Genomic DNA, 27241 nt, shown 5'->3' with positions numbered 1-27241 from the left:
TATGTGTTGTGTTTTTATAAGATATCTTTAAGTAGAGATTTGTGTTTTTTTAAATTACTCAAAAGTCCTTTGGTTTGAAGGACTAAGAGTGCCTATCAAAAAATAATGTTTGTCCTGGTAAGCATTGTTTTGGTCCTTCAACCCCAAAAAGAAGTCAACAAAAACATTTAGTAGCATAGTTTGGTAATACATTCAATATATACCATCTAATGAAAATATATCTAAAAAAAATTACATACACCATTAAATCTCCATTTTACCTAATGAGATTCAAATTTATCCAAGTATGTTCGTTTTTCATGCCAACCTTGCCCAAAATTGACATTCTTGCTAGGGTCTCTACGGACAAGCAAACATTGTTTTGGTCTTTCAAACCATAGGATAATCCACAAGAACATCAAATTTCATAGTTGATAACAATAATGTGTGTCATTATTTTGGTTATTAACAATAATTTGTCATTATATGGACAAAAAAAATTTGTTTTGGTCCTTCAAACCAAAGGAATATTCAAAAATTGAAAACTATTGATAAAACAATGCATATAAACAAAACATCAAGGTCCATTTTTCTAAGGTGGTATCTAAATTGAATAGTGTCGTGAGAAAAAATGTTTGGATGGTGTCATAAGACAAAACGTAATTGATTAGGTCCACTTATGACCATGTTATCTTTTCATGCCAATTGGAAAACATATCTTAGTTTTGGTCCTTCAAATCAATAGGGACTCTTATGAATGAAGTCTACAAAGTCCAAAAGCTCCCATTTATAGCAAACCCATGGAAAATTATATACAAAACAATATATACCATTGTATAACCAATAATGCAAAAAGAAGCATCTCATAGTGAAATTGTCCCAACTTAAAACCATTATTAGATAATAACAATAGGATTCAAACCTCATGTGTGCTTGTTCCTCTCCAAGCATGGTTCACTACTTTGTATATAGGTTGGACATAGGCATAGTCATTCTATAGAAATTTAATGTTAGGAGAAGCATAGCCACTCTATAGGAATTTAATGTTATGAGAAGCATCTTCACCTATGAGGATCTTACTGCAAGTGTTTAGATGTGTGCATGTGCTTAGGTGCAAGTGTCTTGCACTTTGAAGTGTATAGATGTAAATATGTTGACTATCTACGTTTAAGTTGTAGAGCTAAGTGTCTTAAATATCTTGTCTTCATTTCTAGGAGTAAGATTAATGGCTAGGGCTGCATACACTAATAACACTTCTAATACACTAAGAATTATACTGACATTCTCGAATACAACGTCCATGTATTGTAGGCCTAAGTGTATATTGAGTGTATGAAGATGCAATGAGTATGCTTATTGGCAAAAAAGCCTTGACGTGTATGTTCCAAAATTAATAAATCTCTTTGCTCACATTAAAAGGTAGTGTGGTGGAGAAGCCTGAAAATTATGTCCCCACAGCTGAAAGCATTTGATACATCTTTAAACCATGCAAAAACACCATGTAAGTAATCAAGATAGGCCCTTGTCATATAGTCAGAAACCCCATGAAGATTCATTGAGAATGGTTGTTGTCCGTCATTCCTAAACATGAGGCCAAGCTCAAGTCATCTAGGCTAACACTCACTAGTTGACATTTATCAGTGAAGATGTGTATGGACCTTCTCCAAGCAATTTTGGGAGAATAGAGATCAAAGTGGCATTATAGAAAAGACTTAGCCCTTCTGAATTGCTTTTTATTCTGATTTTCCCAAGCCTCTTCTAATGTTCGACTCTTGGCAGGTCCGTACCCGTTCAAAAAACCAAGTGGCAAACTCGCAGTTCCCACTGAGGCCTCTCACTATATTCTACAAAAGAACCACATACAGGTATTTAGTATCAAGAGATGCAGTGGTTAATGTTTCAGAAAAAGTTGTCCCCGGCCATGTAGCCTAGGCAGGATGCCCGAGTTCAAACCATGCTGGCGGCAGCCACTGGATGGGATGTTGCCTATCACTGAATATATATGCTCTCTCAAAAAAGTTAAAAAAGAGAACCACAAGATGAGCAAATAATTACCTTGATCAATCACATGAGCCATTTTTGAGGGACATCCAAATTGAGAGCATATCTAGGTCTGATCTATCAATCAGATGCCAGATTGTGGTGACAATACAATTCCCTTCAGATTTGGCATCAGACTTTCCAATTGTTCTCGTTTTTCTTCCATCCTGTCAGAGGTGCAGTCTGTCCCCTGAACAACAGGGAATTCATTGTGTAAGTCTCTCTCTCTCTCTCTCTCTCTCTCTCTCTCTCTCTCTCTCTCACACACACACACACACACACACACACACAGCAAAAAAAAAACGTGCACGCACTCACATGGGACACATTGCCACTCATATCCCAAATCAGCTCTCACTGGACTTATCCACACCCCACATCTGCAACCCTCTTCACCATGACGAGTGGCACCAAAATCCTATTAAAGTTGCACAATGGTAGAGCTAAGGATCAAGAGGATCTCCGCACAGCACTTTGTGCATGGATGTACATGGCTCCGATCCTAGCTCAAATATTTAATAGGACTTTGTGTAAAGGCTTTCCCCCCTCCCGGACCGCCCACACCATTGTCCCCATCCATAAAGCAAGAAACCCCATGAACCCCAATAATTATTGGACTATCACGATTGGCCACACTTTGACCAAGATCTATGGTGCAGTATTGGAGGCCGACATTAGCTCCTTGGCATAGAGAGAGACAAAGGGCCACAAGATTTAGGTGGAACTGATTGATATTGGCTATCACTGAGGAGGCTAGGGCATGCAAGTGGTGGTTCTATCGTTGCTGCTTATGGATTTTTAGGACGCCTTTGATTCAGAGATCGTGGTTTTTGGACTTGTTGCTGATGTCAGCCTGCTCCATGATTTTCTACAAAAGGTGTTCACACATGTTTATGCTGCCCCCGACTGCTACCCACCTGTCCAGGCTGCCTGACTGGCCTGTTTGGCTGGGCATGCCCAAACCAGCCCTCCTCAGGGCTGCCTGGCTGAGCCTGGCGGTCTAGACCGGTCCAGACCACATGGAGGTGCATTACAATATGAGTGTGACTAGCCCGGTTCGGGCACCAGAAGCAGCACCACTATTGGAATCAAAAAAGGCGCCCACTCTCTCCCACACTAATTGGGTTCTATAGTGATGAGATTCTTAGAGTGCATTGCCAGATTGGGAGGCACGGCGGAGATACTTGATCTAAGGAGAGGGCAACACTTAGACTGATCAGCATACATGGATCTACCTGATATACATTTTCCAGTATTTTCTACTCAGTATCATCTCAGAGTCTTACAATTCTGTTCTTATAACTGTAAGACAATCAGTTTATTGTACTTTTTAGTCTCATTTAGTTGTTCTCTTTGATGAGACACCAACTTCAGATGTACTCTCAGTTTTGGTCTCATAGGCCATTATGGCCTCTTAGAGACGTTAATATATCATTTCATTTCATTTCTCTCTCTTTGATGAGACACCAACTTCAGATGTACTCTCAGTTTTGGTCTCATAGGCCATCATGGACTCTTAGAGACGTTAATATATCATTTCATTTCTTCTTTCTCTCTCTCTCGCTCAGTTTTCCATGGCTCAGTATATCCATGGTACCATTGTATTACTTTTGGTCTCATAGGCCCTTGGGGTCTTCCGTAGACGTTAATATAACTTTCTTTCTTTCTTTCTCTTAATCCCGTAAGTTGAGAGTGGAGACAGCCATATATGGGTCGTGGGCAGCTGCACCAAAGGACAGGATATGCCAGGCTCCAGCTTTGCCATACAGAGGTTAAGACAGAGGTCCACTATATATGCCGATGCCCGGTATACTATCAGATCAGGGGGAGGTTCCACTGCCTCTTCCAAGACGGATTTGGACCACTGTCTACGATCATGGATTTCCCTGAACAGAGATGCCTGGGGCTGCTCCACAGACACAGAGAGTCCTTATTGCGGCCGAGACCAACAGTACCCGCCCAAGGACCAGCACAAAGAGCTCTCACTGACTCCTTCCAAACTAGAGCCCCGGGAGTAGATCCACCCACTACACTCGATCTCTAGGTTGATGCAGGAGCCCGGCCGAGAAGAGTGACACTAGACAGAGCCATCGAGCTATGCAGAGCCCAACGCCCCCAACCCCGAGGCCTCCGCCCACGCTCGCGTTGATGCAGGTTTTTTTGAAACCCTTTTTCTCTTTTTGATGGTGTCTAGGGGCTGGTACCAATGTGCAACTTTACACCTTTGTGTCGACAGTGGAAGTGAGCATGAACAAATGGTGAAGCATGTAATGGCCATTTGACTTCTTTAAAGGGTGGCTGTTCCTGAAGAGGCACGTGGAAGGTCCAGAAGAATGAAGGCGACAAAGAAAGAGAGAGAATGGGAAGCGAAAGTGTCATGTGACAGACTCTTTAGGAAAGGAAGGTAGAAAGCGTAGCTTACTTCTTCCTATAAAAAGGTCTATCAGCTGGGATGGAGGGGGATACACATATATACGACAGGGAGAGGAGGAGGAAAAGTGAGAATACAGGCTTGGTTGGAGAAACACAGTCAGAGGTGTAAGAGAGGAAAGCTGTAATATTTGTTGTAAGTCATTTGTGCATGTATGTTGAGCAAGTCTCTTTATTTTCACTGTGTGGGTTTGTTTGAGATACAAGATCTGTGTAATCAATACAATAAGAAGAATTTCTTTTTGTTAAGGATTGTTGAACCTTGTTCAAGTCTCCTTACCAGTCAACAAGTGTGGAATGCCTCATGTTCATTTACCTTCTCAGTCTTTCTGATTCATACTGAATATTTCTTCTGGGTTATCAAGAATGTCTGTTTGTGTTTGAGTTTGAGTTTCTGTAAGACAGGAGTTTTTGGGTCAGGGTGGACCTAATTGATTATGTTTATTTCGAGTTTTTTTCTTTATGAGAGAGGTCAGTTGAAGGATAAACCAGAGAAATTCACCCTAAGAAGGGAGTCTAGAGAGAAAATCTTGTAGCTTGTCAGAGCAAGAAAGTATTCAGATCAAGGAGTATCTAGATCAGGGAGTTGTCTGGAATAAAGCTGTTTGAAGTAAGAAGTGTCAGAGTCAGTGCTAATTGAATCAGTGTTGACTGTAATAGAATGAGTGAGAAGGAGCGCTGACTGAATCAAAGTTGATTGGTTAGAATCATGAGAAGTGTCAGAATCAGGAGTATTCCGGGTCAGAACTGTCAGCAGCAAGTCCCTCAAGAGTTTTTTGAAGTAGGACTAGCTGAAGTTAGGTTGATCAGAATAGGTGCTGAATTAAAGCAATGCTGACTAGTTCAGTGCTGACTGAAGGAGAAAGAGTCAGGCACAATACTGTGACAAGCCTCGTCACATGGTCAAAGCATGTAGACTAAAGGAAGCAGATGAGAAGAATGGCACTTTGAAGCGTATGCTGAAAAGTAAAGAGTTTGACACAGACAACATGATAGTAGATCTTGCCAGCTCATCCATATCTTCCCATTCTTCAGCAGTAAGAGAAGTGGGCATTACACCCCTTTCTTTGATAGGCTTGTGCTGCTTCTTCTGGAGCAACACATTATAGCATAGTCACCAGGGAACGGGAACGGATATGGGAACGAGGGGCCAATCCGGAACGGGAACGGGACCCCTTGCAATCCGGAACGACACGTTATCATATTTCAATACACATGAGTAGACAAATATACAATTAAAAGCAGGTAAAAAGAGACAAATATACAATTGAAAGTAGACAAAAAAAGACAAGAATTTGATAGCAAACTCAATGACCTTGTTCATATTTAGAAAACCAGAAGTACAATAGCTTGTACAATGTACAGCCACATAGTGAAAGCTAGATAGCTAAGAACAAAGAAACCTAGGTCCTAAAGTCCTAGGTGATATCAAATAGGTGCAAAGATGTCAGCTAGATCATCCATAGATGCATCATGCATCGATGCAGGTGGAGGTGGAGGTGGAGGTGGAGGGTCGTCATCATCCGACTCAGACTGTGGCTCCATATCTATGAAGCTCTCATGGTCAAAGTCACCACTAGCAACCTGGGCTAATAGTCGCAAGTTGGCTGACACATACACAAGGTCATTTGTTCTGGTAGTGAGTAGCCGATTTCTCTTCTTCGAGGCAACATGGCTAAAAACACTCCATAGTTGCTCAATTGGAGAAGAACATGCATTCTGACTGAGAATGCGCATTGCAAGCCGTTGTAGCTTTGGAGTACCCGATCCGTAGTTCTCCCACCCCAAAGAGCACCTCCCATAAGTGTCCTATCTTGCTGGGCATCTGCTGAACCAAAATTACCTGTCTTTGCTCTGTACTTTCCCAAATCAATTCTAATCTTGCTTCTCATCGTAGCATCAGGCACCAATATGGCAAGGATTTTGTCCCAACCATTTGTGACTTCTTCATCCGATTCCTGGCCTTTGCCTTGAAACTCTGGATCAATCACAAATGCAGCTGCATGCATTGGTGAGTGATATCGGTCCCACCTTGCTTGACACAAACTTTGAAGTTCTGCCTTCTTTGTTGTGTCGGATGTCTTTCAGAAGATTATTCAAGCCATGTGCAATGCATGGAGTGAATGTGATGTGTGGATACCTTGCCAAAAGAAGGTCGCCTGCAGCTCGATTTGAGGCCTCCCCATCACCAATGACCTGGATCACATCTTGAGGACCCACTTGCTCAATTGCCTCTGCCCATTCCTCCACGATGACGTCGGCATACTTGCCCGTTGGAGAGGCATCATGGGAAGACACAAAAAATGTGTTCCCTCGAGAGTATGCGATGATGCCATGGATGGAGCGAGATTGGCTATCACTCCATCCATCACTAATGATGGAGACACCGTTGCGTTGCCACCCTTCCTTGACGTTTTGCATGGCTTGCTCAACAGCTTCCTTTTCCTTTGCCAAAAACGTGGTTCGAAGGCTCTCCGAAGAAGGGGGAGTGTAGGTTGGTCCAAATTCAGCAATGAGACGAACCATTTCCCGAAAATAAGGGGACCTTGCCACATTGAAAGCGATGTGGTCATGGTAGAAGAACCTTGCAATAGCTGCATCCACGGCTTCTCGTTTGCGTGGATTCCAAGAACCCGCAAGAGTTCTTTGCGTGCCTTTGGGGGGTGGTGGTTGATGCACGGAAGAAGAGCCTACGGATGTGGAGAAGTTGCTTGAAGGAGTTGTAAAGAATGATGGGTTCGCAGCCATAGCTCTTGGAGGAGGAGCACGAAAAATCACTTCATTATGCCTAGCTTCTAGCTCTCTCTTTTTCTCAGCTGAGATTGACAAGCATGGTTGGATTTCTTGTCCCGGCTCATGGATTAGGTGACCTCGAACTCGGTTGACTCCCCCATGTTTGGTGCTGCCACAATAGCGACATTTCCACTTCCTAGCTCCTCCGCCTTGATTGGCCTCAAGAATATCCACCTCATCCCACCATGACCATGCTTCGTTCTTCTTGGCTCTCTTGGTTCCCTTAGGAGGCATTATATGAGAGAGAGAGAGAGAGAGAGAGAGATTGTACTTGGCTTTGAGAGAGAGATTGTACTTGGCTATGAGAGAGAGAAAGCTGTCTTGGTTCCCTTATGAGAGAGAGAGAGAGAGAGAGAGATTGTACAATGTACTTGGCTATGAATAATGAGAGAGAGAATTGCACACTGTACTTGCAGCTGCACTCTGCAGGTTTTTATAAGTTCTCAGAGAGGTACGTTTTTTTTTAAACGTTGATATTGACGTTTTTTTTTGAACGTTGCAGGGCAGCCTGGCAGGTCGTCTTTCAACGTTTTAAAAAAACGTTGCATAATCTATTCTTTTATTCTTTTTTTCCCATGTTTTTTATTTAGGGGTCGGTGGCGGCGCTACTTGCAGGTATCCGTTTTTTTTTTTTCATACAAAGGGTGCCCAAAACGTTTTGGGCACCCTTTAAAAAAGGCCCAAATTTTGGGCCTTTTTTAAAGGGTGCCCAAAACGTTTTGGGCACCCGTAACCCTTCTATTCAAAAAAAAAAAAAAAGGATACGCTATTACGCTGCCGGCGGCCAGAAACGTGGAAAAAAAAAACGTTAAGGGTGCCGTTTCGCGATTTCAGGGAAAAAAAAATAAAAAAAACGTTCCTCCACGTTCCGCCGTTCCCAAGTTCCATTCCTCCACGTTCCCTCGTTCCACACCAATGGAACGGCGTTCCCATGTGACTATGCATTATAGCACTGGGTTTGCCAAATGTCATAATTATGTGAGCCTTCAAGCTTCTTGATGTGAAGCAATGAAGAGCTCTCACCTGTGGTTGCCATAGCAATATGCAACCTTTGACACAGTCAATGCTTGACTCCCTGCAAGATGTGCAAACACTGCACCAAAGCACACAAAGTGCTCACAGTTGTTCTCCCAAAGTTTATCTCCCACTGCGGAAGCACGAATGCAACTCTACTCCCACTTTATGTGATAAAATCACCAAAATCTGGTTGCTGCAGATTTAGGACAGCACCTTAAATGTGATCTGTTCCCCTTCCAAAGTACTGTACAACAGTACTAAGTGCTCACCAATGATGTACCAAATCTGTACCGGCAAGTACAGCAGCTGAAAATGAACCTTTTCCTCACTCAAATCAATGTACAGCCATGCCAAAACTTGTACAAAGTTGTACCAAATCTGTACCAACAAGTACAGTAGCAATAAATGCTCTCCTGGCTGTCCAAATGAGTGAAAATCAGACTTTTACAGTCCCCACCACTGCATACAACAGTCCCGAACAGAAATTGGGCAAAAGCCCCTTGACTGCAAGTGGATTTCTGAGGATTCAAGGCATAAAAGTCTTGCCTGCTGCTTTGCCAAGCTCAACAAGCATAAAATCTTGAAAAGCCCCTTGATTTAAGATCAATTTCTGATCATACATGGTACATTAACGCACATGAAGGCATCCAAAGTCTTCACAATGCTTCCCCCTGGCCACATATACATCCAATACATAAAAGCCCCTTGATTTACAGGCACATTGAAAGCTTGACAGGCATCAACACATTGCCCAAAGCATCAAATGCCAGTGCTTGCATGCAAATCAACCCAATCGGCACAAAAGCCCTTTGATCTGCACTCCAATTTCTTGCAATTTTGCCCCAAATGTGAGATTGCTCACATCATACAGCATGTATGAATGCCCAATGGCACAATTACATCAAAAGCCCCAAATTTTGACATCCAATTTCCTGCAAATTGACCTGTAATGTGACCAATGTCACCCAATTTTGCCAATTTCGCTCAAAATTTGAGCAATTTGGCACCTGTACCTGCTCAATTGATAATTGTACCTGCTCAATTGCAAATCCCCAAAAAAAATTGAAGCAAATACCTTTGAAATCAGCTGATTTCTGTTGCAATTGCAGGTACAGTATCTGGATCGTGCAGGTGGGCGTTGAATTTGCTGTATTGATGCTGCTGCTGCTGCTGCTGCTGCTGTATACTATTGTTGTACTGTTGCAGCGATACTTGGGGAGAGTGACTCTGCAACAGGCAGGCCAAGGAGGCGCTCGGCAGCTGTATTCGTGCAGGTGACGTCGGGCTGCATCAAACCTTTGTAGTCGGGCAGGTGCAGGCGTACAAGTTGGTGTTGGATGTGCCGGGCGACACTTACATACTAGATGTGGCCGAGGAGGCTGGGCGAGAAATGCCCTATTCTTGCCGGGCGGCCGCCTGCTGGTAATCGTCCAAGAAGGACTGCCCGTCCTGGTCCATAGAGCCCGCCACGACCTTGCCCGTGCACGACAAACAGGCGCCGGTAGAAACAGTGACATGGAGCCTCCCCGCACGGCGCCCGACTCCTCCAGCTGAGCGCCGCCTGTTGGTTTTACGCCTTGTGGTCAGGCGTCTAACGCCCAACGCCTTGCTACGCCTCGTTCGTGGCGATGATGACCAACGACTTGTGCAACTGCTGTCGCCCGCCTCAGCTGCAGCCTGCATAGCAACTGCTGCACTCTCCACAGACTGCGTGTTGCCCTACAAAGGTTGCTGCGCACCAACCGGTATTGGGCATGGGCAGCGTTCTGAAGCAATCAAGCAGTGTGTAGGCCGGTTTACTTGTTCCAGTAAACTGTGTATAGCCATGCGAGTAGTTGGCGTATAGCAGGTCCAATACGACTAGCAAGTACCAATGAAAGTGTTTATTGAAAGCGAGAGGCAAGTGCTCAGCAGGTCTCTGCAGTTCTGTTTGCCAAGGCTCTGATACCAGTTGAAGGGAGCTGAGTTAGGGTTTCATGTGGGAGACATACACAGAGAAGAAGGGAGAGAGAGAGAGAGAGTTGTGGGGATAAGTCAACTCATCAAGTGTGAGTGTGTGACTCCCCTATCACACATGTATATTTGCTCTAGTACACATAGTGCACTTAGTACATTAAAAGTACTAAGTGTACTATGTACTATAAACTTATGGGCTTGTACACACTACAAGGGTGGGCATAATGCCTTTACCCCAACACCTACTTGTTACTGATCGATGACTTTAGTAGGAAGATGTGGGTGTATTTTCTTTGGGATAACGATGAAGCTTTTGGAAAGTTCAAAATATGGCATAACTTGGTAGAGAATGAGTTTGGAAAAAGGCTGAAGAAGTTTTGAACAGATCAAGGAGGAGAATTCACATCAACTGAGTTCAATGCTTTCCACAAGCAGTACGGGATCAAGAGAGAGTTGACAATTGTTCATAATCCGCAACAAAATGAGGTTGCAGAGCGCAAGAATCGCATAGTGGTAGAGATGGTGTGGAGTATGCTCAAAGACAAAGGATTATAGAATTCTTTTTGGGCCAAGGCAATTAACACTGCAGTGCAAATCCTTAACAAGAGTTACACAAAGGCAGTGAAGGGCATGTTACCTCAAGAAGCTTATTCAGGTAAGAAACCCTCACTTGCATATTTCAGGACATTTGTTTGTGACTGTTTTGTGCATGTTCCAGACTCATCTAGAACCAAGTGGAATTCCAAGAGTAGAAAGTGTATCTTCTTGGCGTACAATACAGAGTCAAAGGGTTACTAACTATACAACTCTGAGGAAAAGAAGATAATTGTCAGTTGTGATGTGGTGTTCGAGGAACAACCACATCAAGGAGAGAGCTCCGTCCATACTATCCTTCAACGAAGAAGTAGCCCAACTCACACAACCACGAATGACGTTACCAACTCCACAAGAGGTGGATTCTTCCGATGATGAAGAAGAGAAGCTTGCAACACCTCATAAGATCCTAAATGGGTAAAGTAGCTCTTAAATGGCAAAGCTCCACTGGCAATCGCAGAAGAGCCAACAACTGTTCGCAAATCCAAGAGAAAAGAGGAGGGCCTCCGCTCACATTTTCAATATGGCCTTGATGGCTGAGATAATGAAAGTAAAGGAGCCAGCTAGCTTGGAGGCACCAGTAGTAGATCCAAATCGGAGAGGGGCCATGGAGTCAAAGTTTGACTCAATTTTGAGAAACCACACTTGGGATCTTGTGGATCGTCCTGCAAAATAGAAGGTTACTGGCACGAAGTGGGTTTGGAAGGCCAAGTAGAAGTCTGATGGTACATTGGATAAGTACAAGGCAAGGCTCATAGCGAAGGGTTTTGCACAGGTCGAAGGGTTCAACTTTCAGGAGACATTCTCCCCCACAGCTAGATTGATCATTATTTGTATAGTACGTGCCTTGGCCGCTCATGGGAAGTGGCCAGTATTGCAAATGGATGTGAAGCCAACTTTTCTAAATGGCCATCTCAAGGAGGAGTTTTATGTGGCGTAGCCACCTAGGTTTGAGATACCCGATTCAAAAAACAAAGTGTGCAAACTCCGGAAGGCATTGTACGGGCTAAAACAAGTCCCTTGAGCAAGGTACCAACGGATAGATGCTTTCTTTGTATTGCTCTTGCTAAATGGCCATCAAATGCAAATTTGTATATGGCAGGTACATGATCATTGTCCTATATGTGGATGACCTCATTATGATAGGGAACCATGAAGAGAAGATCCAGCAGACATAGGAGATCTTGAGTTCAGAATTTGATATGACACACCTTGGGCTTATGCATTTCTGTTTGGGGATAGAGGTCTGGCAAGAGTCAGATGGAATCTTCATTTCTCAACAAAAGTATGCAAGAGAAATTTTGAAGGAGCATGGCTGAGTGCAAGTCAGTGGTTACACCCATGGAGGTTGATGCAAAGTTTTCTGTTGAAGATGCTTCTTCACTTGTGGATATGAAGGAGTACACGAAGTTGGTGGGGAGTTTGATCTTCCTATGCAATACACGGCCTGACATCAGCTTTGCAATTGGTCGCTTTAAAGGTTCTCAAATCAGCCCCGAGAGAACCATTGGAAGTTTGAGATGCAAGTGTTGAAATACATCAAAGGTACCATTGGGTATGGCATCACTTACAAATCGGAAAATTCTTTGACTCGATTTTGTGACTTAGATTAGGCAGGAGATTGTGATAGCACGAAATCTGGTTTTGGTTACTGTTTTCTTTTTGGGTCTACAATTGCATCCTGGATTAGCAAGAAGCAACTACAATGGCACTTTCTTCTACAGAGGCTAAGCACAAAGCACCATGCTTTGCTTCATGTGAAGCAATTTGGTCGAGGAGAGACATGGGTGTTGCTCAAAAGGGAGCGACAATGTTGTTGTGCGACAATCAGAGTTGCATGGCTATTGCCAAGAACTTGTCTACTGCCCAACGACACAAAATTGTGCAAACATTTTCACAAAGGCTTTGGGGGAGATTTTTTGGAGCGCCATCTTCATCGACTCTGCATTGCTAGTTCACCTACGGGTGGAGATTGAGGGGGGGTGTTGGTAAAGCATCTGCTCAATGCTCCACCCTCGTGTTGTTTCTGCAGATGACCGATGTGCTCTATTTTTAAGTCCCCCTTAATGAGGAGTAGCCGTTGTGGTGAGCACTGGAGCACCCGATAGTTCCTAGTTTAGACACTGGTGGATGGCGGCCAAGTGTGGCCAATTGGTTAGGAGACGGCTTATGTAGACTTGGCACTCTGCCAAGTAGGATGCATGCTTGTGTGGGCTATGTGACCGCATCAGCAAACCGGGGGGACACTTCTCAGGTTGCAGGATCCGTTTGAGGATCCAAACGGTCTCAAATGGCCGTGGGAGTCCTTTTGGACCAAGTCATGCGTTGGCCGCGACATGGCCTACCTACGTCCATGCCGACCCTCGGTACTATATATAGACTGGTTTGGCAACCGTAGTTTATCATTGAGTTCATTGTGTTCAAGCACTCTTGTAAGCAAGACATCGTTCGTCCAGAGTCTGTCTAGATCGCCATCAAAGCTCCTTACCCAGAGCACATGGGTGGGTGGACACCATCAATTTGTAATCAAGTTTTTGCAAGCACTCGTATTGTTTACTCTCCACTTCTTTTTGCAATTTAGTGCTTTGTATTGTGTCAATCCAGCTTTTGCTATTGTGTATTCTTCCAGTAGAGTCAAGGAGGGGTGTGAAAAATTCACATTGCCAAAAGTCTCAGCTTGCTTTGTTTTAAGCCAAAGAAGCCTTTTTTTAGCAGCCTCAAAAAAACCCTCGACATCAATCAAGGATCTAATAAGAAAACTAATGGCTTATGAGAGTAGACTTTTTTTTCCCCCAAGAAAAGATCCTTCCATTAGTTGCAAAATCCAGAGGAAACGGCTAGGTACATGACCTAGTCTCAATCACGTGAGGAGACCAGAAAAACAGATGGGGACACACAGGTTTTTCCTCAGTGGTTGGCCGCTCTCAGAGGAAGGTTATCTCATACAATGGGAGGCGGGCGGCGGGGGCAGCAGGGGAGGGAGGGAGGGAAGGGGGGGGGGGGATTAGCATCCAAACATGTGGCCTGTAATGCCAAGTGACCTTATTGTCTCTAACCCTGAGGAAAGGACCGCTGCTCCAGATCTACATAAAAGCCCCTCGGCGTTTCTGCAATGCTACTAATGATCTCCCATCTCTGGCAGGTGCCTGTGGTACTCCTCCCCTCTGCAGCTGCTGAAAATTGGGCTGCCGTGATCCTGCAGGTGAGAAAGGAGAAGGGTGAGGCCCTGTCATGTCACCTCATCTGCAAGGGCTGGTGCTAACTCAGAGGCCCAGGCAACCACCCCCTAGGTAATGGTGCAGGCAGATGCCTGGTCCAAGATGAAGCTGTGGAGGATCCTCTGCCATACCTGCTGCGCCTTGGGACAATCCCAAAGGCAATGATGCAGAGACTCCTGAGGGTGTCCACACCTAGAACAGAGCGCCGGCTGACCTCCAGCTGCTAGACAAATGCCCACTGCCAAGCTCCTGTGAGCTATCTGCCAAAGGAAAAGAGTAATTTTCCGTGGCCGGAAGCTGTCCCACACAGTTATGGGAAACGGAAACGGAAACGAGAACAGAAACAGAAACGGAAATGGAAACAGATTTTTTTAAGGGGGCTGAAACAGAAATGGAAACGGAAACGGAAAAACCAAGTCAGCATATGAGACTAGAGAGGGGGAAAGAGAGATCATGAACAAGAGAGATGGGACTTTAATCATCAGATTTACTAAGCCTTTAAAGTATAGAGAAGGCTAAGATGGAGTTGGTCTTTTCAAAGCTATCAAGAAAGAGTCATCTCATCCAAAAGAAACTCAAAAGAACTATATATAGGAAAATTCTTGGGGAAGGAAACGTTTCCCCTAGCCGTTTCGAGTTTCGAAACGTTTCAGAGTTTCGAAACGTTTCAGAGTTTCGGACATTTTGTTTCGGTGTTTAGGCCCAAAAATATGGCGTTTTGGGGCGTTTCCCGCTACTATGGTCCCACAGCCGTTTCCAAAAATCCCGGAGGAAATGCACGGGGATTTCCTCCCTCTGCCAATGTACTGATGCCGCTAGCATACTATCAACCCCTGGCATCTGAATCATGCTGTCAAGATGGACTTTATACTCAAAACAGGGATGTCGGGGGCATCCTATGGGTCATCGTGCCATTGCCACTTGCCCAGATCCAACTGCACTCTCATCGGTGGTTGGCCCTCCCATAACCATAATCTCCATAATCTCTCTCTGGCCACTTTGGCCGGGGGAGGGTCAACATGCCACCTGTGGCTTATGAGAGTGGACTTGCACAAAACTGGACAGACAAAGTGCAGTGTGAACGCGTGGAGCCACTCAATAAGCCAATAGCAACTCCATCCTTTGTACACAGCCTGGGGCCCCAATAAAAGTCCCTAACTCCTCCCAATTCACAAAGTCAGCAGCAAAGAAAAGCTCCATATAGCACTCACATCCACCCTTTCCCAAGCAGTGATCTAGGCTCCAGTCCGAACTACACAATAAAGGAATTGCAGCCATCTGCTGCATTGCTATTTTAGCATTTCTCATCTCCATCTCTTCTTCTTGGTTGTACTGTGTTCATAGAAACTGCTACAAGATAAAGAGGCTTGCAACAAGAAAATGTAATGCATCTCAGGCATTCTCCTCAAAATGTGTATCTTTGCTACAAAGCCACCTCCAACCTGCGGAAAAAAATCATTCTCTCTCTTATTAAGTATTCTTTTTGTACCCTCATTCCTTATTATAAAAATAACCACACTGTACACACCCCAGGAGTTGAAGTTGACATCATTGAAAGCAGCGCAACAGTAGCAGACTGGTACTCCAGTAACATCGTGTAAGCAGCATCTGAGATCCCATTCTGAGTCCCAAAAACATCATCACATCCTAGATATTAGAGCTCAGCCACAAACAAGTCTCTTACACATATGGCCAAATGCACAAAATAAGTCATGCAAACCTGTAACCGGTTGATAGCAGCAGCAATGGTTCTTCCAGGAGCTTGCAAAGCTTTGTTAAAAACCTTCTCAACAGAAACAGGGGGGAAAAGAAAGAAATCAGTTATTGCCTTACGACATATTGATAGCAACGGGAAACAGCATTTTTTAAGGGGACTGAAACGGGGAAGCGTCAGCAAGGGAGATGCAAATCAGGGAAGAAGAAGAGGAAGAGAAACACACTGAGCTGTAAGAAATAAGGAGAGGACAAGGATGTTGATGAAAAGAAAGAGCAAAATAAAAGCTACTACCAGCCTGAAACTGGGGGTTTTGCAGGGAAAACGGTTGGTGTTGTGGGGGAAATGGTTGAAATGGCCAAAGCACACCATTTCGGCAATGGAAACGGCCATTTCCAGCCTGTAAACCCCCGAAACGGCCGTTTCAAGCCCAAATTCCTGTGTTTCAGTTGTTTCACATAGCTATGCTTATAACAGTTTAAGGAGCTCGTGAAATGCAAGTGCTCATTTTTACCTGTGCAAACAACAATGCTACAACTTTTGGCAGAAGAGCTACTGGGTCACTCTCTTTCTCTATTTCTGAAGTCAGTCCCTGCAGCAAAAAGAAACAAAGATAGTAACCTCAAACAGGCAAGAAAAAGCTTGATCACCTCATCAAGCTTGCTTTCTAAACGCAAGTCACCATTCAGTTCCTTTACTACCTTTCGATAAGACAATAAAAGGGCTCTTTCTGCTTTCTTGTCTAGCTTCTTCAAGCGCAAACCACTGGATCCAAAAGCCAGCATGTCAGAACCATCAGTTCACATGATGAACAAGGGAGCACAAAACAAGACCTTTGTGCAAAAGATAAGGAGGTTACCACTCCTCGGCAACCTCTTGCAAAGCCAGATCAAACTCCCCAACAGTCTTTAATACAAAGAAAACATAAAATAAAAAATTAGAACGCATAATGGTTCTCTGCCTTGTGGAATTTTTGGAACTACAAACACACACACACACACACACACACGTGTGTGTATATGTGCTCGCACGTGCGTGCACATGCTGTCTTGCCAAACAACACATCATTGTGACCCTACCTTGCCATCTAGCGCTTCCACCATTTTTATGGACTTCGTTGATAACAACCCATTCAAACCCTTAGCCTGCACAAGATAAACATGCGGACTTCCTTCACATTAACATCAAGAGTAATTTGTAGAGTGACTAAATGAAAGCTTTTCTGAGCATTTACAACACAGGAGGAAAGTCAAATACCAGAAAAAGTTTTTGAGAAGTACTCAAGGGCATTGTACTGCTTGACAAGTCCGTGAATGTATCCCCATTGTCTAATCTTTTTTCAAGATCCTGACATGATCATGATGAGTATACAGAAGCTTGTCCATCAACTAGAAGCAACAAAATCAGACAAGTGTACTGATGTTTTTGCAGGGTTTGATGGATATATTCCAATGCAAAATTCCTCGTTTGAGATTCCAACACACTCGTGTTTTAGTCCCAAGCTTTCGCTACCCGTACATAAAAGTGTGTATGTATGCACGTATGTATGAGCATGCATACATACATATTTATGCATGCATGTATGTATTTATGAATGCATGTATGTATTTATGTATGCATGTACATAAGTAGAACTTTAAAAGAACCACTTGAGATTTATCATTCCAACATACTTGGGTTTGCAATATGGCGTCAGAAAGTTCAGATGCAGTTGTCCGCAGCAAATGCCTATGAAGGGCAGCCTGAAATCATCAAGGGAAAAGAAATAAAAGGTTAGTCGAATGGCTTGATCAGAAAAGCATAAATAATAATGCTAACTTTTGTCTCAAGAAGACTACACCTACCAAAGTCACATGATCATCATCAAACAGATCCAGAGCTTTTGTAAAAAGCTGCAAGCTTGCATACAACTGCCAAACAGACAAGTGTTGAGTTCATGAGCCGCATTATGAGCTGTGCACTTAACCATAAAAAGACCTTTGAAAATACTCATTAGCAGATTAATGCAGGACTTTGCGTTCACGCACCTCATCGGTTTTCCTCTGCAAAGTGTCTGCACGATGACGCCTCTCTTCAGCGGCTGCAGTGAAGGAAGCTTGCTTAACCTTTTCCCAGGTGGAAATGACTGCAGGCTTTAAGTGAGCAGCAATGGCTTTAGATAGCACGCCAACACCCTCCTCATCTGCGCAAAGCAAACAAAAATACAGAATGAAAATCCAATGAGAAAGATGTTTTTGACTTTTGCCACATCACTATTACACGTCAGGTAGAAACAAGGAAACGCAACCAGGGAAACTTCCAAGACAACAAACTTCCGACTTCAAATGTGCCATCAGAAAACAATGAAACATATTCTTCCAGGAGGATCTTGATCCAGACGAGTTCAGGACATTATTAGCTGTCCAAAATAGCAGGGGACACAGGTGGCCTTATGCAGTGGGAAAAGGCAGGAGAAGCCTGAAACGGGATGGAGACTGAGCTTGCACAGGAAGCATAAATCTGGGGGGGGGAGCAGAAGGCCAAGGTGCTAGCAAAAAGGAAGCCTGGAGAATTTGAAGAGTAGGGAATCCCCTGACAAGAAGGGCTGCCGAGCTAGCTAAGGGTGCCTTGTCATGCGTTAAGTCACAGACTGATGGCTACTCAGCTTGGAAATTGGACCATATATAGCAATGATAAGGCACTTTGGTGATAAGTTTGGGGACACTGTGCGAAGGTCTGAGGAGTGGCCACAAAGAGCATTTTACCCAGAAGGTTGACCACCCATGTACACAGAACTGGAGGAAGTCTATGCACAGGGTGGCAAACTTGATGGTGGAATTAGGAGCCCAACAGTGAGCCAGTGTGTAGAGTGGAAATTGACGTGAGTACAGTCAAGGAGCTAGAGAATGAATGGAAAGGCCCTATGACCAGTTGGGTGGATGCAGAAATAACCTGCATTATGAGGCAGCCAGTACAAAGCAAGTAGTAGGAAATCTTGGCTGGATCAAGCAGGGGGTTAAGTTTGTATGCAAGTGTTATGGATTTGTGTTGCTTAGTTTGAAAACAACAATGGAAAATAGAAAATAAAAGTATAGCTATGTGCCTATAATGGACGTTCATGTATCTTTGGAGATTTAACACATGCAAAGTTTCTGGTGCTTTGGTGTTTTAACAAATTTGAAGGAAAAGTGTAGGTCTAATCTCAAAATCTTAAAGACTTGCCTAACCCTATGATGTAAAGCTTTCAGATTCTGATCCATAGAGGGAGCCACATTCCAACTGTGGATGCATGTGGTCTTGCTGACCACTGTCTGAAGATCATGACAAAGACTGCTCATAGTGGAAGTTGAGACGATCCCTAGAAGGATGACCATTCCAGCATCTGGCTCTCTAGCTCAGTGCTGGCCAAATTCTAAAGAACCATATGATGAATGTTTGACTTTCCTCATCTCCATCAGATCCCCCTGATCACTAACCCCCACCACCTAAACCCACCTAACTATTTCCACCTTTATCCCCCTATGCCTCTTTATCTCATACAGGAATAGTGCCTCACATTTCTGGTCCTCATACTCTATGACTTGTCAGAGAGTGCCAAACCCTATCTGAAAAGGTAATGAAAGCCGCCTCTGACGTACTGATATGCTCAGCATCGGGGGTAATGTGCTCCTCAGTCTTGACATGCATCACATATCTTGCATACTCCCAGCTCTTGGTTCTCTCATGTGGATGCCATCTCTCACCTGGCCTCAATGTGGAGTAACTGGAGTGTCCCTTACTGCAAGCGGATGTTTGCAAACAATTAAATAGAAGCACAATCAAAGTCAGTATGTGCAGATTCAGAAAGGTGTTGCAAACAGAAATACACAAAAGTTATGGACGCTTAAGGACTTGCAACAGACAACCACACATACCTGTACCAGCACCTTCAAGTTCTGGAAAAAGTTCGAGAACCCGGGTTGCAATATGCTCTTCCGATAGCAGTTCATTCTCGCGTGAAACTGGTCTTTCTATATTTCCCTTGCCTCCTTTGTTGGAAGATCCAACTCCTGCAATTGAAGGATGACTTCCACCTTTAGCTTTTCCACCCTTCTTCTTTCCTCTTGATCCCTTTCCAGAAACGTATTCATCTTCCGCAGTTTCAAGCACTGTGGTCTTTGCAGAGACTACACCATCTCCTTTCCTTTTACCAGCTTTTCCTTGTGAACCATTTCCTTTATGGCTTACTTCCTTATCATCTACAGAAGCTGCTGCAGTGGAGATACCACTCCCAGGATCAGAACTATTCCCCTTTGAAGCAAGCTGACTTGCACGTGTCACTGTATCTACAACTGTGGACATCTTGGCTAGCTCTTTGACTTCAGTCTCCAGTTTCTCTGACAAAACCTGGAAAAGGCAAGGATGCCTTGAGCAATACAAAGCTTCAACACAAGGAAAGAACACTTCCTTCACACATAAAATTGAGATATCTGACACCTGTGTTTCAAGGAGCAAGAAAATATTCCATTGTCATCAATAACTGCATTAAGAGTGTCTCCCAAAAAAATAGCCTCAAAGCAGACTGACTGACTGTTTCTGATGAGAATAGTCAACCAAGGGCTTTCTGAGGGATACGCGTGGGCTCTGGACATGTCGATTGATTAGCAGGATCTCTACTTGGGCAAAGAGAAAAAGGGGGGGCTCTCTAAGGGACACCTTTGGCCACTAAGGATGGTGTTCTAACACTGCAAGAGATGTCCCTACTCACTTATATCGATAACAAGGACCAGTACATGTGCAAGTAAAAATATCCTCGATCCTGAATGTGTTTTAATTAGCACAAGAAACATGTGCAAAATCATGGTGGGTATAGGCTTGAGATTAGCAAATCTAGATTAAGAGCCTAATGATAAACAAGTACACAAATGAAGAAGAGATAAGACTCACAAGATCAACATCATGACATTAGTCATTCTCTTCAAATGAGATCTTCCAAGGACAACGCTTTATAACTTTCTACGTGTTCAATGCGCACATGCATCTCCTTGAGATATACACACTCCATGTGTAAGCATACTCCATCCACCCCACAAAAACCATGTGAAGGCCCATGTGCATGCCTTTTTCCCTTTCACATTCACCTCCTACTAAACAACCTTCGAGTCAAAAGCCATTCACAAAACCTATTGTAATGAGATATGTTCCATCTCAATCACCAAATTTCCAACACTCCCCCTTGGTGATGAAATTTCATGGCACTTGATACGTGCTAGGACTTATGTTCCAAGCTCGTGGCTTGAACAGCCCACCCTAGTGCCTCAAATCTAGGACTTTGGCCACCTTCACCTACGACAGGACATCATTGCACCAAAAGTGAGAGCATGAAAGTGAAGCTATGCTCTTTACAACACATTTTACAGCAAGTGCTCGCACTCTCCACATGGAGAGACATCTTTTCCATGTTATCTTCCAATACATGAGCATCATGGAAGTCCTCCGAGCATTATTAATAAAGTGTTCTAGTTTGCCACAATAGTTACACTTTACCTTTGTCCTAAGCAAGAATACATGCTCTAAGGACGATGTACAGGTTCCCTTCAGCCCCTTGTCTTCTTCCATGAGAGAAGACTGAATTTCACAAGGGTTGTATTGGGTAGATTTTTAACATTAATAAAAGTGTACCAAATTCCCTGGTGTACTATTCAGCAAAATAGCTATGCATCCTCATTATCAACTAGGGACCCCGCACTCACTAGTTGTCGGGCATTATGCTTCCATGTTTCTTAAATAGCTAGAAAATGTTGATTGTACTCCATTTTAGGGCAAAAGAATTGAATTTTTAGGCTTATTTTTTGGTGCTCTCCCTTATCACCAAATACCGTATCAAGGCAGTTCCATGCATAGTCACAAAAAAACGTGTTTCGTCCATTCGAAACCTCGAAACTTCGAAACGTTTTTACAAAACCTTAAAACCTCTACAATAGGGCAGTTTCGCCCAAATTTCAGGTTTCTTTTATTTATTTATTTTTTGGGTTTTCTTGGTTTTCGTCCATATCTTCCTCATCACCTTCCAACTCCTCTCCTCCTCCTCTATCTATAAAACCTCAAAACCTTTGCACTAAGGTAGTTCTGCCCAAATTTCAAGTTTTGTTTGTTTCATTTTTGGGGGGATTTTTTTGCTTCCATCTCCTCCTCTTCACCTTCCATCTCCTCTCTTCCTCCTTGTCTACTCTTGACCTATGTTCCTTCCTCTTTTCATTCACTTCATCCCCTATGAATGTATGGTGATATCAGAACAAAAATATTTTCAATTGGGCTTTTTGCAAACCTACAATGGGCCTTGCAAAAGGTTCCGTCGGCCATTTTCACACGATAGGCTCCGTTCGTTCTAAAGCTAGTTTACCCCATTTTTTCCCTAGTTTACCCCATTTTTTCCCAACACCTCTTGGTAATAATGCTCACTCCTACTCCATCTACGATCGCAGTTGCCTAGTACCCATTATAGTGGATTAGAATGGCTGCATTTGTGTCATCACTCTCATAGTATCGCCCCAATTTGGGGGTGTTACTTTCAATTCTTGGCAATTCCCCATCGAATAGGCTTGCTTACCACATGTAAGTGCAAGCCAACAAGAGGAGATTATGACCAAGTGAATGAGCTCCTTGAGAAGGAACTCATATGACCGAGCTTTTCGCCATTTTGCTTATTGGTATTGTTAGTACAAAAGAAGGATGGGTCATATCATGTGTGTTGACTATATAGCTCTCTTTTTTTCAACTGGCCTTAGGCCCAAGATCTTCCCGTAGTTATCGTTTTTCACCACCTGCAGGCACTTTTTTATCCAGCGTCACACCACAAACACCACTCATTTATTGATGATGAGTGTGACTCTACATGACTTGCTATGGTTGTCTTGTGGTACATTCATAAGTAGTGTAAATATTTGCTAAATCAAGTGGCCTTCACAACACAAAATTGAGCAAATAGAGTGGACCTCAAAATGGATTCACAACTGAAAATTGGGTGCAAAAAAACAGAGAAGATAATATACAGGAGCTAACCAATGTTGAAGGCAAAAGCCTTTAGTAGAGACACAATGAACACACACACAAAGAATACACAGAGAAAGAGAGAGAGTGCAATTGAACACACTTCATTCATGATCATTCGAATACAAAGGAAGATGGGGTTATGCTTCTATGCACGCCCGTTAAGCAGTGCCGCCAAGGAAGCACCTTGTAGGGTTTTGAAACTAGGACCTCCTAGTCCTAGATAAACACCTTTACCACTTGAGCTATCACCTCATTGGCTTGACTATAGAGCTCTTAACAAGATAACCATCAAGAATCGGTTTCCCATACTAAGGATTTATGATGTCTTGGACAAGCTCTAAGGCTCTGCTTGTTATAGCAAGATTGATTGTAATATCACCCGTTAGGTGTGAACGTCCCTCCCTCTTGTAAACAACTCCTCGTCAACACTTAAATATGAACCAACAACAATGCAACAGATAACTGAAAGTACACAACATTGCTCAAGATAGCACTGCGAAGATAGAGACTGCACAGTACACCACCACTAGAGCCGCGAACAAGCCAACCCGCCCCTTCAATACTGTTGTATATTATTGGAGTATTTAATCTATGTACAAAGTTCCAAGGGATTTCCAACCAGATGTTCCATGCAATGCAAATAATGAATACATGTTACCTAAACAAGAGTGTGCCAGAGTAGAATGTCGATGCAGGACTTGCTGAAAGAGTCAAAATGACCATACCTCCAACCTCACACACTTGGAGTGGAGTGAACGCGAAACTGTCATTCGGAGACCACACACGAACAGGCCCTCTCATACTAGAGCCCCGCTCACTCCCTTGCAGAGGCTATGGTGTAGATCCTCGAAGCACAAGTACACAAACAGGTACTCATGCTATGACAAGTAAACGAACAGTTGTAGAAGAGCAGGTACCAGGTGCTGCAAGTAGAAGTAGGTACTGTAGTGGATATAGAAGATCCAGCTGGTACAACAAGTAGGCTGCAAATACACAGGCGTTTCAGTCAAGTACAGCAGTAGGTGCAGCAGGTACCGTCAAGTACAGCAAGAGATGCAGCAGGTACTGTTGAGAACGGTACAAGGTGCAGCAGGTACTGTCAAGTACAGCAAAAGGTGCAGCACAGGTACAGCAGATGGGGCAGCACGTACCGTGTGTGGCAATATACTCTAGGTGATGGTCATGTACAGCAGGTATACAGCAATGCAGTCAGGTGCTGTTGATACTGGTCATGTACAGTATGGCAATAGAGTGCAGCTGGGTACAGGACGGGTACAACACAGCAGGTACAAGTACAGCTGCAGGGTACATGTGAGCACTTTAGGGCAGTCGGGTACTGCAGCTACTCAGCAGCTTCACAGGAAGTCGGGTACAGCACACTAGCCAGTATAAGTAGGGTACATTTATAAGGTCTACGTTCACACTCGTTAATGTGCAGGGTGAGCAATTTCTTCTAAAAGGCCACCCAACACATAAATGAACATGTGTAGGGACCTTGGTACAATATATTTTAATGTGCTTACAAGTTTTGGTAAGAATATTGTGTGTAAGCCAATTTTGGAAAACTCGTATATTTTTGGGGTTAAGGCTCGCTCATATCTCTTCTTTGCATTATTCTATGCATGAGAATATGTTACCCTGATCATTTATGAGTTTTACGCTGTTTTTAGCCTGTTTTTGCACTGTAGAAACCCAACATCTCTGCACCTGCCCGTACGTGCTATACTGGTGTCCATACAGTCCGTACCGTACAGTTCATGCAACGGCCGTACCATTCCATACCATACTGAACCCGCTGCATATGTGCTGGAGAGCACCTAAGCTCTTTCAGTATAGTGGAAATTCTCTTGGGGTGTAGGACTTTGAAGACATCTGAAGCTATAGGACTTCTCCGACAACTCAAGATTGAAGACACAACGAAATCTACTTGACCTGAGGACTCACAGCCACAGTTTGGTAAAGGTTAGTAAGTGTATGCATAGCTCTTATCTGGAACTCTTGGGTAGGAACCGTCTGTAGAGTCCTAGATGAGGAGGTTCTGGACCTCACCCTCACAGGGCACACGATCCAAGAGAAGAGCGCATACCGCCTTTCTACATGGAGGATGAGGGTAGGGTTGTTTGGATGTACGAGACTCTTGGAGATTGTCCTCAAAGCATACACCAGGACTTAGTTCCAGAATTCCAATGACCAAGCCAAAGAAGGAACTATTGGAAGCTATTTTTGTACTTCATCTTTGTATCATGTACTTGTAAATCTGGTGACCCTGCGGGGCACTCTCATGCTTCTACAATTTAAATACTCCTTTTGTAATAAAGAATTACATGAGGGGAGGGGACCCTATGTGATGTCACTGCCATGTATGTTGTTTTGATGTGCATATGTGAATGGCATTTTACATTTTAATGCTATTGTAATTTTATTAGACTAGTGGTTCACATTTATCCACCAATCGGGTTTCAAAGGCCGCTACAAATAAAAGACATGTCCGTTTGGCACCCTGCTGAGGTGTGCAGGATCCAGATGCTAAACTTGGAGCACTCAGACACATGATGCACATTTGCTCCATGCTCCTTTTCTTATCTTCAGTTCTCATCCAGCAATAAGCTCTAGCTCTACTCCAAACACTCTAGCTCAGTCACCAATAGAGCCGCTATTGAAGTGACTGACATAGGAACTCCTGCGTCACGAAGAAGCAATGCGTATCTTGTTGTCCTCTTGCTGAATAACAACACTCACATAATAACGGCTTTCTAGTTGATCCAGATGTCGTCGTTACTGCCCTTGGTCTTGGCCCTGTAGCCCTTGGTCTTGGCTCTGCAGCCCCGAACTCTAAATTCCCTAATATGAGCCTCAACCTGCCCTTTCGTAGATGCATATGGGCTGGCTGGTTGTAGGTTTGGCTAGTTAGCCAATTGTGGCAACTATACCAACTATGGCCAACGGTGCACAAAGCTGTCCACACTTGTCAGATCCATGGGGGCCCTGCTGTCCAGTGTCCGGCTACAAAAGGCGGCTACAAATGAGAGAAATGTCCTCTAATCTTTCCCAAAAGGCAGCTACAAATGAGAGACATGTCCATGTGCCACCCTACTAAGGTGCGCACATTGCACAAGAATGATACTGAAAGATTGACCAGGTCTTCATTCCATTTATTCGTCTACTTATTATCCTTCCTTTAGACACCCTTGTCAATTTTGAGCATTATATCATAAAAGTTTAAAACCACGACTTACCTCCAGATAAGTGGTGAGCCGACTTGGTGATGCAGAGATCTGTCTGTGAAGCCCCACTGACTCTCAATGAGTAGCTGATTAACAGCCTCGCAGCTCACAATATAGCAGACTTGTTGTGCAGAGATCTGTCTGTGAAGTACATGAACATGACATAGACTACATCGCCCACACCCTTAGGGGGATTTGGGAGAAAATTAGGGAGACTATAAAGCAGCACAGGAGCACCACAGGGTCTTTATCATGGTCTAAGCAATGGGTCTTGAATTTCACAGAGGATGTGAAGGCTTTTTCCAACACTGCAACCCACTATTATTGCTAGTGAGAGACCCCCAAACTGTGGAGTTCTTAGTATACTCGGAACGCACATACCTTCCATTTTATCATCAACAATACCATTGCCTCATGTTCACCTTGCATGGGGTCTAGTCCATGTCCCATTCCCAGGTCATTTTACTTGTTTCTACAACTCACATCTTGATGCTTTTGGAACCTTCACCCTAGGCTTTAAATACAAATTTTGCAGATTTATGGTACAGTATTACAAGAGAAGGGCCAGACCTTGCAAGGATAACACATTGTTTTATCTGCCAGGTTTCTATTATATGAAAAGATTTCAAATAGCCTTTAGAAGCAGAAAAGAACAAAATAAGGTACCTTGAGGAAATCAGCACTGATCACACACGTCTCTGCCAGACTTATAGCTTTAGATTCCTGCTATAAAAGTAGCAGCACATCGATTTACAGACAGACAGGACATCACAAAGTACAAGATAAAATAGGCAGCACAAAAAAACTCACTTTTTCCGCTTTCTGAACACATGGACAAAGGGACACCAACTTAGCCACGTCGACAGACGAAAATATGGGGGGAACAATTGAAACACAGTCAATCCTGTTCAAAAATGGAGATCCAAACACACGTTTGAAGATCGACTACAACTACTATTATTCAGGGAAAAGAGCAATGCATCAAATGCATATACCATTCACCACCATCAATCGCCTCCTCTACAGCTGCATCCACCATGTTGATCAAGGACGAGTGTATAAACACAGTATTCAGGGCAACACCATCTGTGTATTTTCCCTGCACATTTGCACAAAAAAACAGAACAAGTTTTGGGTGTTTCAGTCTGTAAGGGATCCACGTAGTCAATATATATACTGACATTGACTTACCTGCAAGAATTGTTTAGGCTGTGAGATCGCAAGCCTCCGAAGCATATCGTAACTGATGTATGAGTTCTGCGATC

The 27241-nt window shown here is 43.6% G+C and overlaps 2 protein-coding genes across 4 annotated transcripts in view; both read right to left on the bottom strand.

Annotated features, from left to right (window-relative positions):
- Positions 1–1369: 1369 nt before the first annotated feature.
- The window catches only part of LOC147603281 (E3 UFM1-protein ligase-like protein), a 43797-nt gene continuing 17925 nt past the window's right edge, over positions 1370–27241 (bottom strand). Inside the window, exons 5-21 of one of the 3 annotated variants that reach the window (XM_086796985.1) lie at positions 27168–27233; positions 26972–27075; positions 26787–26880; positions 26643–26702; positions 19635–20106; positions 17769–17923; positions 17586–17651; positions 17415–17483; positions 16999–17088; positions 16821–16886; positions 16601–16647; positions 16443–16506; positions 16256–16333; positions 15748–15810; positions 15556–15648; positions 2035–2209; positions 1370–1823 (exon numbers count right to left, since the gene is read on the bottom strand). In XM_086796985.1, the coding sequence (XP_086653111.1) occupies positions 2105–2209; positions 15556–15648; positions 15748–15810; positions 16256–16333; positions 16443–16506; positions 16601–16647; positions 16821–16886; positions 16999–17088; positions 17415–17483; positions 17586–17651; positions 17769–17923; positions 19635–20106; positions 26643–26702; positions 26787–26880; positions 26972–27075; positions 27168–27233 (1692 nt within the window). In that variant the 3' untranslated portion in view covers positions 1370–1823; positions 2035–2104. The remainder of the gene's footprint in view (positions 1824–2034; positions 2210–15555; positions 15649–15747; positions 15811–16255; positions 16334–16442; positions 16507–16600; positions 16648–16820; positions 16887–16998; positions 17089–17414; positions 17484–17585; positions 17652–17768; positions 17924–19634; positions 20107–26642; positions 26703–26786; positions 26881–26971; positions 27076–27167; positions 27234–27241) is intronic. The other 2 variants (XM_086796986.1, XM_086796987.1) reach the window with 2 other exon arrangements.
- Positions 5940–7575, bottom strand: LOC147603282 (uncharacterized). The gene is made up of 2 exons (XM_086796802.1): positions 6590–7575; positions 5940–5996 (listed from the first exon to the last, which is right to left on the bottom strand). Exons 1-2 carry the CDS (start codon positions 7474–7476, stop codon positions 5978–5980), a joined length of 906 nt encoding a protein of 301 aa, XP_086652928.1. The 5' UTR covers positions 7477–7575; the 3' UTR covers positions 5940–5977.

The sequence above is a fragment of the Cibotium barometz genome, chromosome 64 (genome assembly GCF_041138505.1).
Source record: "Cibotium barometz isolate CiBa-2024 chromosome 64, ASM4113850v1, whole genome shotgun sequence".
In the NCBI taxonomy this organism is placed as follows: Eukaryota; Viridiplantae; Streptophyta; class Polypodiopsida; order Cyatheales; family Cibotiaceae; genus Cibotium; species Cibotium barometz.
This window is presented reverse-complemented; position numbering and strand designations above follow the sequence as displayed.